Source organism: Oncorhynchus masou, chromosome 22, assembly GCF_036934945.1.
Source record: "Oncorhynchus masou masou isolate Uvic2021 chromosome 22, UVic_Omas_1.1, whole genome shotgun sequence".
NCBI lineage: Eukaryota > Metazoa > Chordata > Actinopteri > Salmoniformes > Salmonidae > Oncorhynchus > Oncorhynchus masou.
In genome coordinates, this window is record NC_088233.1 from 15,363,425 (window position 1) to 15,378,196 (window position 14,772).

Consider the following 14,772-nt stretch of genomic DNA (forward strand, 5'->3'; position numbering starts at 1 on the left):
AAACTGCTACAGACCTATATCTATCTTACCCTGTCTTTCTAAGGTCTTCGAAACCAAGTTAACTAACAGATTACTGACCATTTTGAATCCCACCGTACCTTCTCCGCTATGCTATCTGGTTTCAGGGCTGGTCATGGGTGCACCTCAGCCATGCTTAAGGTCCTAAACAATATCATAACCGCCATCAATAAGAGACATTACTGTGCAGCCATATTCATCAACATGTCCAAGGCTTTCGAATCTGTCGATCACCACATTCTTATTGGCAGACTCGACAGCCTTGGTTTCTCAAACGTTTGCCTCGCCTGGTTTACCAACTACTTCTCTGATAGAGTTCATTGTGTCAAGTCGGAGGGCCTGTTGTCCGGACCTCTGGCAGTCTCTATGGGGGTGCCACAGGGTTCAATTCTCGGTCCGACTCTTTTCTCTGTATACATCAATGATGCCACTCTTGCTGCTGGTGATTCTCTGATCCACCTCTACGCAGACGACACCATTCTGTATACTTCTGGCCCCTCTTTGGACATTGTGTTAACGACATCACGGTACACGTTCCCCAAGGGCACCCCCCCCCCCCAAGCTCAACTCAAAAATATTCTTAGAAATATTTAACCTCCACACATTAACAAGTCTAATAGCTCAAATGAAAGATAAACACCTTGTTCATCTACCCAGCGAGTCAGATTTCTAAAATGTTTTACGGCGAAAACATAGCACATATGTATATCAAACCACCACTAAGACACATACAATATGTAGCCATTTTGTCAAGCAAAAGACACAATCACAAAGGCAGGATTAAAAGAAAAATAATTCACTAACCTTTTGAAAATCGTCATCAGATGACAGTAATAGGACATGTTACACAGTACATTTATGTTTTTTTCAATAATATGCAATTTATATCCATAAATCTCCGTTTACATTGACGCCATGTTCAAAAAATGCTAAAAAATGTCCGGAGAAATTATAGATAGATAGCTCCGCCAGATAACCAGATAACAGCTAGTCCAACTCTCTAACCACTAGGCTACCCTGCCGAGTTGATAGGCTTGAAGTCATAAACAGCGCAATGCATGACGCACAACGAAGAGCTGTTGACAAAAAGCACGAAAGTGCTGTTTGAATGAATGTTTACGCGCCTGCTTCTGCCTACCACCGCTCAGTCAGATACTTAGATACCTGTATGCTCAGTCAGATTATATGCAACGCAGGACACGCTAGATAATACCTAGTCATATCATCAAACATGTGTAGTTAACTAGTGATTATGATTGATTGTTTTTTATAAGATAAGTTTAATGCTAGCTAGCAACTTACCTTGGCTTACTGCATTCGCGTAACAGGCAGTCAGTCTCCTTGTGGAGTGCATCGAGAGAGAGGCAGGTCGTTATTGCGTTGGACTAGTTAACTGTAAGGGTGCAAGTTTGGATCCTCCGAGCTGACAAGGTGAAAATCTGTCGTTCTGCCCCTGAACGAGGCAGTTAAACCCACCGTTCCTAGGCCGTCATTGAAAGTAAGAATGTGTTCTTAAACTGACTTGCCTTGTTAAATAAAGGTATAAAAAAATCAAATAAAAAATTCAGCAAATCGGCGGCCCAAAAAATCGATTTCCGATTGTTATGAAAACTTGAAATCGGCCATTCCGATTAATTGGTCGACCTCTACACTGGACGGCTCTGACTTAGAATACGTGGACAACTAGAAATACCTAGGTGTCTGGTTAGACTGTAAACTCTCCTTCCAGACTCACATTAAGCATCTCCAATCCAAAAGTAAATCTAGAATCGGCTTCCTATATCGCAACAAAGCATCCTTCACACATGCTGCCAAACATGCCCTCGTAAAACTGACCATCCTACCGATCCTCGACTTCGGCGATATCATCTATAAAATAGCCTCCAACACTCTACTCAACAAATTGGATGCAGTCTATCACAGTGCGATCCGTTTTGTCACCAAAGCCCCATACACTACCCACCACTGCGACCTGTACGCTCTCGTTGGTTGGCTTTCATACTCATCGCCAAACCCACTGGCTACAGGTTATCTACAAGTCTCTGCTAGGTAAAGCCCCGCCTTATCTCAGCTCACTGGTCACCATAGCAGCACCCACTCGTATCACACGCTCCAGCAGGTATATCTCACTGGTCACCCCCAAAGCCAATTCCTCCTTTGGTCGCCTTTCCTTCCAGTTCTCTTTTGCCAATGACTGGAACGAACTGCAAAAATCACTGAAGCTGGAGACTCATATCTCCCTCACTAGCTTTAAGCACAAGCTGTCACAGCAGCTCACAGATCAATGCACCTTTACATAGCCCACCTGTAAACAGCCCATCTATCTACCTCATCCCCATACTGTATTTATTTATTTATCTTGCTCCTTCACACCCCAGTATCTCTACTTGCACATTCATCTTTTGCACATCTACCATTCCAGTGTTTAGTTGCTATATTGTAATTACATCACCACCATGGCCTAGTTATTGCCTTACCTCCCTTATCTTACCTCATTTGCACTCACTGTATATAGACTTTTTGTTTTATTTTTTTCTACTGTATTATTGACTGTATGTTTTGTTTATTCCATGTGTATCTCTGTGTTGTTGTATGTGTCGAATTGCTATCCTTTATCTTGGCCAGGTCACAGTTGCAAATGAGAACTTGTTCTCAACTAGTCTACCTGGTTAAATAAAGGTGAAATAAAATAAAAATATAAAGTACAAATACAGATATAAGTACAAGTATGTACCTTATAAAAGTGGTATGCAGGGAGCTGGAAAATGTGTATGATTCGTGGGAAGTCCCCTGGGGGTCGGTAGGAGAAGATGACAATCTCCAGACAGCAGGCCAGCAGAGAGCGCTGGAACACATCCTGTTCCAGAATACACTAAGGACAGACACCAGAACACAGGGTTGATTGTTCATATTTTACAAGCAAGACTGGCAGGGACAACGGTGTCAGAGGTGTCATAACATGCAATATCTCAACATATGGATCAATTTAAACACGTGTGAATCAAAAACACAAGAGCGTAACTTGGACCTTTCCATAAATCATGCTTTGACGTCAATGGGAAACCTCTGTGAAATTTCTAGCTAGTTACAGCAAACTGAGTTAAACTAGCGGGGCAGGTGAGACTCACAGAGAGATCCAAGTTGCCCAGTCTCTTCTTCTCCTGGTCAATGATGGCCTCCAGGGTTTTATAGTAGAGCGCCTCTGCCAGGCAGAAGTACACTGCGATGTCTTTCCCCAGTCCTGCGTTCTCTTCCCAGTTGCCCTCATAGTGCTGGCAGAAGAGCTGACACATGTCCTTCAGCCTAGTGGAGATGACCTCACTAGGGTCTCTGGCACACGACCTGACACAAGACAACACAGATAAATGTACTCTTACTACACCACTGCTGTTACAACACCACTGCTGTTACGACACCACTGCTGTTACGACACCACTGCTGTTACTACACATTTACATTACATTTACATTTAAGTCATTTAGCAGACGCTCTTATCCAGAGCGACTTACAAATTACACCACTGCTGTTACAACACCACTGCTGTTACTACACCACTGCTGTTACTACACCACTGCTGTTACAACACCACTGCTGTTACTACACCAATGCTGTTACAACACCACTGCTGTTACTACACCAATGCTGTTACTACACCAATGCTGTTACGACACCAGTGCTGTTACTACACCAGTGCTGTTACTACACCACTGCTGTTACAACACCACTGCTGTTACTACACCAATGCTGTTACAACACCACTGCTGTTACAACACCAGTGCTGTTACTACACCACTGCTGTTACAACACCACTGCTGTTACTACACCAATGCTGTTACTACACCAGTGCTGTTACTACACCACTGCTGTTACTACACCAATGCTGTTACTACACCAGTGCTGTTACGACACCACTGCTGTTACAACACCAGTGCTGTTACTACACCACTGCTGTTACAACACCAGTGCTGCTATTACACCACTGCTTTTACAACACCCAAGCTGTTACAACATCCCTGCTGTTATATCGTAGTTCCTGAAAAAAAAGAGAACATTCAATCGCTGTTTAGACTGCATGTCTGTGTCTTGCTGCCTTCCACTTCTGGGCAGCCGAACATTCTAAGCAGCCGAGGATGTATCCGGACTGGTAAACATGGGCGAGTTCGTTTTGTATCGCCCTGTGCCATAGCTATGCCACAGGCCGTATATGCAGATATACAGTTGAAGTCGGTAGTTTACATACACCTTTGCCAAATACATTTAAACTCAGTTATTCACAATTCCTGACATTTAATCCTAGTAAAAATTCCCTGTCTTAAGTCAGTTAGGATCACCACTTTATTTTAAGAATGTGAAATGTCAGAATAATAATAGATTATTTATTTCAGCTTTTATTTATTTCATCACATTCCCAGTGGGTCAGAGTGTTACATACACTCAATTAGTATTTGGTAGCATTGCCTTTAAATTCTTTAATTTGGGTCAAACATTTTGAGTAGCCTTCCACAAGCTTCCCAAAATACGTTGGGTGAATTTTGGCCCATTCCTCCTGACAGAGCTGGTGTAACGGAGTCAGGTTTGTAGGCCTCCTTGCTCCCACACACTTTTTCAGTTCTTCCCACAAATTGTCTATGGGATTGAGGTCAGGGCTTTGTGATGGCCACTCCATTACCTTGACTTTGTTGTCCTTAAGCCATTTTGCCACAACTTTGGAAGTATGCTTGGGGTCATTGTCCATTTGGAAGACCCATTTGCGACCAAGCATTAACTTCCTGACTGAGATATTGCTTCAATATATCCACATCATTTTCCATCTTCATGATGCCATCTATTTTGTGAAGTGCACCAATCCCTCCTGCAGCAAAGCACCCCCACAATATGATGCTGCCACCCCCGTGCTTCACGGTTGGGATGGTGATCTTCAGCTTGAAAGCCTCCCCCTTTTTCCTCCAAACACAATGATGGTCAATATGGCCAGACAGTTCTATTTTTGTTTCATCAGACCAGAGGACATTTCTCCAAAAAGTACGATCTTTGTCCCCATGTGCAGCTCCAATCCGTAGTCTGGCTTTTTTATGGCGGTTTTGAAGCAGTGGCTTCTTCCTTGCGGAGCAGCCTTTCAGGTTAAGTCGATATAGGACTTGTTTTACTGTGGATATAGATAATTTTGTACCTGTTTCCTCCAGCATCTTCACAAGGTCCTTTGCTGTTGTCTGGGATTGATTTGCACTTTTCGCACCAAAGTACGTTCATCTCGAGGAGACAGAACGCGTCTCGTTCCTGAGTGGCATGATGGCTGTGTGGTCCCATGGTGTTTATGCTTGCGTACTATTGTTTGTACAGATAAACGTGGTACCTTCAGGCATTTGAAAATTGCTCCCAAGGATGAACCAGACTTGTGGAGGTCTACACATTTTTTTTCTGAGGTCATTGCTGATTTATTTTGATTTCTCCATGATGTCAAGCAAAGAGGCACTGAGTTTGAAGGTAGGCCTTGAAATACATCCACAGGTACACCTCAAATTGACTCAAATTATGTCAATTAGCCTATCAGAAGCTTCTAAAGCCATGACATCATTTTCGGGAATTTTCCAAGCTGTTTAAAGGCACAGTCAACATAGTGTATGTAAACTTCTGACCCACTGGAATTGTGATACAGTGAATTACAAGTGAAATAATCTGTCTGTAAACAATTGTTGGAAAAATTACTTGTGTCATGCACAAAGTAGATGTCCTAACCTACTTGCCAAAACTATAGTTTGTTAACAAGAAATTTGTGGAGTGGTTGAAAAACAAGTTTTAATGACTCCAACCTAAGTGTATCTAAACGTCTGGCTTCAACTGTGGCTGCATGTAACTCAGCAGCTTAGAAGATCATGAAATCGCCAGACTGCCTGTTTGTGTCGTGCTTATGTTTGCAATACTGACAACAAAGTTTATATGAACATGTCGATAATGTATTTTGTGTAAAACATGTAAATAGCTGCATGTAGCCTACCCCATCCTGAAAAAGGAACATGAAATGGAGCTTTTGCTTACTGAGACAGGGAATGCAATAGTGAGAACAGTTTTGGGTACAACATGACGTTTGTAGGCTACACCAGCGACCAGACAAAGGCGATGAAGGAAAGGGGAGAGGCAGCGCAGCACTCAGCACAGCAGCGACATTAGCAGCGGAGTGGGCACTCAGCTAAATAAAAAACAATCCTGCTCATGCGCAGAAATATCAGTCATTTTTGCCTGGGAAAATTGTGATAGAGAAACTCCGTATCCGTAGCCACTCTGTAAATGTATTATTTGTATGGTGTGCAATACCTCAGTAAGTCTGTGAGTCTCCGGCTGGGGCCGCGCTTCAGTCCAGTGAGCAGGCTGTGTAGTCGACCAACACTCTGCATGGCAGTAGAGACCGGCATACACAGACTGTTGTCCTGGACATAATTACGACCCGTAAAGGAAGTGGACACCTTCGGGACTAAGACCTACAGTGCACACACAGGAGACATAACACAGGGATTACTGTACATATGATTGAATTCAGACTCAAAGACACAAGTAACGGATGTGTGTGTGTGTGTGTCTTACAGTCTGACAGTTGTAGAGTCTGTATGCTGAGGCGTCCTGGTTCTCCGCTCCCTCACAGAGACAGAGGCCTGGGGTGCCCTCTCCCAAAAAGATCCTATCATCCAGACCTCCAGTGGCCAGAACATGCTCCTCATACACACGGCCTATGGACACACTATACAAACAAATGTATACACAAATATATGAGTAATGTCACTCAAAAGACTATCAATATAGTCTTATAGGATTGACACATACGAACTGTCTCCAAAATTCATAGGATCTAAGAAGCCAGTCAAGCTCTCTTCTTTCCCTTTGAGAATCTGTTGAGGACACAGAATATCCAAGATGAGGCAGAGCATACAAGTAGGACTGAGGCGTGTGTGTGTATGTGTGTGTGTGTGTGTACGTGCCTGTGTTTGAGTGCATCTGTATGTGTGTCTGTGTGGCCCATGTGTGTGTGTGTGTGTGTGTTTGCCTAACCTTCTTATGGAAGAGCCTACTGATGAAGGGTTTCCAGAAGTGTTCCTTCACCCCTTTGGCCTCCAGCACCAGGCCATCATGCAGTTCACACAGCTGCTCTATGAAGCAGTAAGGCCCTGCAGTGGGCTTGTAGTCCTTACTGCTGAAGTCCTCAGGAAGGCCTGTGGATCAGAGGAGACATAATAGCTTCCTGCATTAGATGCGTGATAAGGTATTTCAGAAACTATGCATATTTGTATACACAAGCGTAACATAGATTTAACATACTCTACGTACACAGGGTAGTGTATACTAGAGGTCGGTATGGCCGATTAATTAGGGCCGATTTCAAGTTTTTATAACAATCGGAAATCTGCATTTTTGGACGCCGATTACATTGCAATCCATGAGGAGACTGCATTGCAGGCTGACCACCTGTTACACGAGTGCAGCAAGGAGCCAAGGTAAGTTGCTGGCTAGAATTAAACTTATCTAATAAAAAACAATCAATCTTAACATAATTACTAGTTAACTACACATGGTTGATGATATTACTAGTTTAACTAGCTTGTCCTGCGTTGCATATAATCAATGTGGTGACTGTTAATGTATCATAGAATCACAACCTACTTTGCCAAACGGTTGATGATTTAACAAAATCGCATTCGCGTCAGGGTTTATGCAGCAGTTTGGGCTACCTGGCTTGTTGCAAACTGTGTGAAGACCATTTCTTACTAACAAAGACCGTAATTAATTTGCCAGAATTTTACATAATTTTGACATAACATTGAAGGTTGTGCAATGTAACAGGAATATTTAGACTTAGGGTTGCCACACATTTGATAAAATATGGAACGGTTCCGTATTTCACTGAAAGAATAAACGTTTTGTTTTCTAAATTATAGTTTCCGGATTTGACCATATTAATGACCTAAGGCTCGTATTTCTGTGTGTTATTATATTATAATTAAGTCTATGATTTGATAGAGCAGTCTGACTGAGCGGTGGAAGGCAGCAGCAGGCTCGTAAGCATTCATTTAAACAGCACTTTCCTGTGTTTGCCAACAGCTCTTCGCAATGCTTGAAGCACAGCGCTGTTTATGACTTCAAGCCTATCAACTCCCGAGATTAGGCCGGCAATAGTATAGTGCCTATAAGAACATCCAATAGTCAAAGGTATATGAAATACAAATGGTTTAGAGAGAAATAAAAGTGTTCATTCAGTATTGTTGTAATTGTCATTATTACAAATATATATATAGAAATCATCCGATTAATCAGTATTGACTTTTTTGGTCCTCCAATAATCGGTATCGTCGTTGAAAAATCATAAATCGGTCGACCTCTAGTGTGTACGGCCCAGTACATCACTGGGGCCAAGATCCCTGCCACCCAGGACCTCTACACCAGGCATGTCAGAGGAAGGCCCTAAAAATTGTCAAAGACTCAACAAGACTGCTAAATAGTTAGTTAAATAGTTAACCAATAGCTTCATGGAGTATCTGCATTGATCCTGTTTTTCACAAAAATTTGACTCATCACATATGCTGCATTTCCTGTTTATTATCTATCCCGTTGCCTAATCACTTTATCCCTACCTTCAGTGCATTTGGAAAGCATTCAGACCAATTCCCGTTTACCACATTTTGTTACGTTACAGCCTTATTCAAAAAATAAAAAATAATACAAATAAAACCTCATAAATCTACACACAATAACCCATAATGACAAAGTGAAAAGAGGTTTTTAGAAATTTTAGCAAATACATTAAAAATAAAAACTGAAATAACTTATTTACAAAAGTATTCAGACCCTTTGCTATGAGACTCGAAATTGAGATCAGGTGCATCCTGTTTCCAATGCTCATCCTTGAGATGTTTCTCCAACTGTGGTAAATTCAATTGATTGGGCATGATTTGCAAAGGCACACACTTGTCTATATAAGGTCCCACAGTTGACAGTGCATGTCAGAGCAAAAACCAAGCCATAAGGTCGAAGGAATTGTCCGTAGAGCACCGTAACAGGATTGTGTCAAGGCACAGATCTGGGGAAGTCCACCAAAAAATGTCTGCAGCATTGAAGGTCCCCAAGAACACAGTGGTTTCCATCATTCTTAGATGGAAGAAGTTTGGAACCACCAAGGCACCCAGCCAAACTGAGCAATCGGGGGAGATGAGCCTTGGTCAGGGAGGTGACCAAAAACCCAACGGTTAATCTGACAGAGCTCCTGAGTTCCTCTGTGGAGATGGGAGAACCTTCCAAAGTGACAACCATCTCTGCAGCACTCCTCCAATCAGGCCTTTATGGTAGAGTAGCCAGATGGAAGCCACTCCTCAGTAAAAGACACAGGACAGTCCACTTGGAGTTAGCCTAAAGGCACCTAAAGACTATCAGGCCATGAGAAACAATATTCCCTGGTCTGATGAAACCAAGATTGAACTCTTTGGCCTGAATGCCCAGTGTCACGTCTGGAGGAAACCTGGCACCAACCCTATGGTGAAGCATGGTGGTGGCAGCATCATGGTGGTGGCAGGAACTGGGAGACTAGTCAGGATCAAGGGAAAGATAAATGAAGCAAAGTAAAGAGAGATCCTTGATTAAAACCTGCTCCAGAGCGCTTAGCACCTCAGACTATGGCGAAGGTTCACCTTCCAACAGGACAACGACCCTAAGCACACAGCCAAGACAACGCAGGAGTGGCTTCAGGACAAGTCTCTGAATGTCCTTGAGTGGCGCGGCCAGAGCCCTGACTTGAACCTGATCAAACATCTTTGGAGAGACCTGAAAATAGCTGTGCAGCGACGCTCCCCATCCAACCTTACAGAGTTTGAGAGAATCTCCAAAGAATGGGAGAAACTCCCCAAATACTTATGTAAATGTCATATTTCCGTTTTAATTTTTCATACATTTTCCAACATTTCCAAAAACCTGTTTTTACTTTGTCATTATGGGGGGAACAATTTCATAAAATGTTACAATAAGGCTGAAACGTAACAAAATGTGAAAAAAGTAAAGAGGTCTGAATACTTTCTGAATGCACTGCATGTACATATCTACCTCAATTACCTTGTACCCCTGCACATTGCCACGGTACTGGTACCCCGTGTAAATAGCGAAGTTCTTACTCAATGTGTATTTATTCCTTGTGTATTTTTTATTCCTCTATTTTTTTCTACTGTTTCAAAAAACATTCTCTCTGCATTGCTGGGATATAGGCCTATGAAGGGGATATAAGCCTACGGAGGGGATATAGGCCTATGAAGGGGATATAGGCCAACGAAGGGGATATAGGCCTACGAAGGGGATATAGGCCTATGAAGGGGATATAAGCCTACGGAGGGGATATAGGCCTATGAAGGGGATATAAGCCTACGGAGGGGATATAGGCCTATGAAGGGGATATAAGCCTACGAAGGGGATATAGGCCTATGAAGGGGATATAAGCCTACGGAGGGGATATAGGCCAACAAAGGGGATATAGGCCTACGAAATGGATATAGGCTTACGGAGGGGATATAGGCCTATGAAGGGGATATAGGTCCTCAAAGGGGATATAAGCCTATGGAGGGGATATAGGCCTACGAAGGGGATATAGGTCCTCAAAGGGGATATAAGCCTATGGAGGGGATATAGGCCTATGAGGGGGATGCGGACCTCTGAAGGGGATGTAGGCCTACGGTGGGGATACAGGCCGACGGAGGGGATATAGGCCTACGGAGGGGATGTAGGCCTATGGAGGGGATATAGGCGTGGGCTGGGAGTGCACCTTTGAAGTTGGGGTTGAGCAGCTCCTTCCTGGTATTACAGAGCAGGGCGTTGGAGAAGACCAGGTCCAGAGCACACAGAAGGAGATGGTACGAATTCACTAGGTCATCACTGATCATAGGGAAGTTTCCTGGCAGAGAGAGAGAGAAAGAGAAGCGACAAGTCAGAGAAATGTAGGAGACATAATAATACATAGGATTTTATTGTGCTTTTCTAAAGACCAAAATACGCTTTGACACAACGGACAATGGAATCCCCCTCAATGATCTGGTCATTCCAATAAAGCTTGTAGAATAGAATTCATCTGAAGGATTGAGGTCTTGTATTGACTGCAGAGTAGTGCTGGTAGCCTCAAACGTTGATTTTGCTCACTGCAATTAGCGTACCAAAATGTCACCGCAAATGTATCTATCTGAATGTAGCAATCACTGGCTTCCAAGCTAAATAGGCTGCTCTGTCGTATTGCCAACTATTATAAACACATGTGCCTGCTGGCAGTGCTAAATCCAGGCTGTGACACAGGCAAGTCCTGACCTGCCCCAATGCAATATGTTGCCAAGATAATGGATACACCCTGAAGGATCTGACTGTGTGTGTTTGTGTGTTATTATTAGTGATTAAAGAGATATAAAAGGACACATCTACAGTATTTGCCTTTGCACCTGGTCTCCTGCTGATGTCAAGACATCAGTGCAGGCCTTGGCATGCCCAGTGTAGAGTACCTAGCCCATGTCACTGACTTATACTTTGACTGTAACCAAGCAGCGAACACTTCAAATACAATCAAACCCGCCTTTTCTCCTTCAAAGTACCCCACTGAGCCCTAGCCCTTTCCCTCTGTCCTCCCCTCTTTTCCTCTATTTTACAATGAACAAAACAGACATACTCACCTTTAGCGTGGACAAACAGAATCCAGCAGAAGTTGAAGACTTCAGCAACGGTGCAGGGATGGCGTCTACATCAGAATAAGTCCATACATAAGTTTAATCAGAATAAATCCATACATAAATTAAATCAGAATAAGTCCATACATAAATTTAATCAGAATAAGTCCATACATAAATTTAATCTGAATAAGTCCATACATAAATTAAATCAGAATAAATCCATACATAAGTTTAATCAGAATAAATCCATACATAAATTTAATCAGAATGCTTAAGCCTGGTCAAGCAGACTGACCACATTGATCAGAGATATTGCGTGATCAGGCTGACACCAGGAAAGAAACCCCTTGGCTTTTTCAAGAGTGGCCAAACTACAGTATAAAATAGTAAAGCATCAGAAGTTCATATCTATCTACAGTATCAACAACTGACTCACCTCTGTTTGTGGCTCCTGTGGACTCTGGGCGGTTCATCCGAGGGCGCCTTAAAGATGGCTTTGAAGATGGGGACGTATTTCTTGAAGATGACGGCGGAAACTGTGAAATTTCTCTCCAGCTTCTCCGTGCTCTGGCGGAAGTCCTGAGGAAGACTGGCCATATCCTGCCATTTCTTTATCTTGTTGAAGAACTCAATGAGGCTGGAATCAAAGAACAGGGCAACTGTTTGGCTAATTCCATCAGTACTGTATTTTACTGTTCTTTAAACAAACAGATATGATTAGTTGATGTGTGGTCATTTGTTCAGCATTTTTAAACATTAATACATAATTTATTGCACAAAGAATCAGGCTGGAACAAGAATCTAAGATCTGGCCAAGATACCATATCGACATGTATGAAAGTCGATGATGAATTTGGATGAGGATTTGGGTCCTACAGTAAATTGTGTACTGTATGATGTGGGATACCTTTAGGGCCAGTTTCCTGGACACAGAATAAGCTTAGTCCTGGATTAAGAGGCACATTCAGTGTGTAATCTCCATTAAACACACTGTTTTGTTGAGGATTTCGCTTAATCTGAATTTGGCAAACCAGACCATTTAGATAAGTGCATGGGCGTACGTACCTTTGTTCTGAACAGCGGAGTATTCGGGTCAGGGAGACGTAGTTTCCCTCTGCAGTACCCTTAGCCACTGTTGGTACTGGTGTTCTACAGGCCACATAGATGGCACAGGCCAGCCAGTGTAGGTCACTGCCCTGTGTGTGTGTATGCGTGAACGAGAGTGTGAGAGAGGTTCAATGATTGTTCTGTCACAGGGTTCCCTCTCAATAGTAAGTCAGAGCTGATGGGGCCAGGGACTAGAGTTGTCATGTTGGAAATTCTCCCCTCAAGGGGTTTCTTATTTTCTTCATATTACCTTATGCAACCAAAATAAACCTTTAAGATGTATACAAATATATATATACACATAGTGATTATAATGACTACTATTACCATTCGCTGCTGTGGTGATTATTACGATTAGTAATTATCCTGCTACCAGCCACTTTCTACCCCTGTTCAATTATCATGATTATCATTATTGCCATTGGTATTTATACTGCTACTACTAGTCACTTTTATCACACTTCACATGTTCATACCTACCTCAATCACCCCAGTACCCCTGCAGATTCTATTAATGGTACTGCCACTGACCGTTATATAACTGCATCCTCATGTATTTCTTATCTCCTATTTCATGTGTTTTTTTCTTCTGAGCTATATTATTACCTTTATTCTGCATTGCAGAGAATGAGCTCGCAAGTTAAGCATTTCACTGTACTGTACACTGTCATTTGAATTTAGAGGTTGCGGACTATATTATAACAATATATTATAGAACATATCAACAACATAATAGGATAAAAACCGAATTGTGTTAAACGTTTGATCATACTCAGTGTTAGTCCTAACCTAGTCCTATTCTCGACCCTGAGATTGGTCCGCCTCCAAACCTGACCAACACCGGAAAACTCCTCCCCTTTCCATAGACAAATATTAGCAATAATGCCGTTTTATGATATATTTATGCAAATCTACAAAAAAATATTAGAAGCTGCGTCTTTAAATAGAAAATGTCACGACTTAACATATGTGTCATATAAGGTAGAGGCGAGGCAGACTACACGTGAACTACTGCTAAACCGGTTGCCAAAATAGGAACAATTATAATATACTGTATAATATACAATTCAACAGACATAATTAGGCATACCTCTAATGTGTATTTTTTCTTATGCTTTCGTAACTCCTCCATGCTTCGTTGCTCGCCTCCACGTCCATATTCAAAGCTCGACAGAGTTCTTCAAACCCCAGCCTTATTTTCTGCAAAAAGTCTTCCTCCTCGTTCATTTCAAATGTGTGTCAAAAACGTCGGGGCAAATAGATTCGTGTACAAATAACAATGAGGTTGCAAAGCAGAGTCGACTCAAGCGCGGTTTGTTACAAAGTACATGGAAACAATGTTACTATTCGTACATTTTGAGCACAGATATACAGTGCTGTACAGTGTAGCCATTTAAATGTCATTTGAGTGAAAGCTACTATCGTGCGTAGAAGACTACGCCAAATGCTAGCGTACAGTACAACGTCACATTTTGGATGGTATGTTTGGTGAATGCAACATCATGCGTACAGGAGGTTTCCTCCCACAAAAAATGCGTTCGGGTGTTTATACTCAACATTCGACGATCAACAACGTATGCCAGCCACTACATACTAAAATACATCTGATAACTTTGATACTTTCCTTTTTAGATGGATGTTTTGACAAATTTCCCATTCTGGCCACTATAGGGTGTAACTTTGTAGCAACCACCACCCACGTGCCTGCCAGTCAACTTTCAAGTGCTGTGCAGGAAACTTGGTAGCAACTATGTAACAACAACTTGCATTTTAGCCCAATAGGCCGCCAGATGTCGCTATTATTCGTTTTACAGCGCTTGTCATCTGCAGTAATAGTGCCATCAGGCGGACGGTTGGGCTACTTGCAGCTATATGCAGATTGAAATTATACAATGAGCTTACATTATTTTCATATAACGCTCAGAATTCATGGGTTACGTGTATCATCACAATGGTTTTTTGAACATTCGTTTTG

The 14,772-nt window shown here is 42.3% G+C and overlaps 1 protein-coding gene across 1 annotated transcript in view; it reads right to left on the reverse strand.

Moving 5' to 3' along the window:
• Positions 1-14,022, reverse strand: part of rbl2 (retinoblastoma-like 2 (p130)) — a 28,307-nt gene extending 14,285 nt beyond the window's left edge. Inside the window, exons 1-11 of the mRNA XM_064929387.1 lie at positions 13,888-14,022; positions 12,756-12,886; positions 12,127-12,327; positions 11,694-11,758; positions 10,805-10,933; positions 7,060-7,220; positions 6,835-6,899; positions 6,598-6,751; positions 6,331-6,494; positions 3,147-3,360; positions 2,753-2,890 (exon numbers count right to left, since the gene is read on the reverse strand). Of these exons, the coding sequence (XP_064785459.1) occupies positions 2,753-2,890; positions 3,147-3,360; positions 6,331-6,494; positions 6,598-6,751; positions 6,835-6,899; positions 7,060-7,220; positions 10,805-10,933; positions 11,694-11,758; positions 12,127-12,327; positions 12,756-12,886; positions 13,888-13,929 (1,464 nt within the window). The 5' untranslated portion in view covers positions 13,930-14,022. The remainder of the gene's footprint in view (positions 1-2,752; positions 2,891-3,146; positions 3,361-6,330; positions 6,495-6,597; positions 6,752-6,834; positions 6,900-7,059; positions 7,221-10,804; positions 10,934-11,693; positions 11,759-12,126; positions 12,328-12,755; positions 12,887-13,887) is intronic.
• Positions 14,023-14,772: the final 750 nt, after the last annotated feature.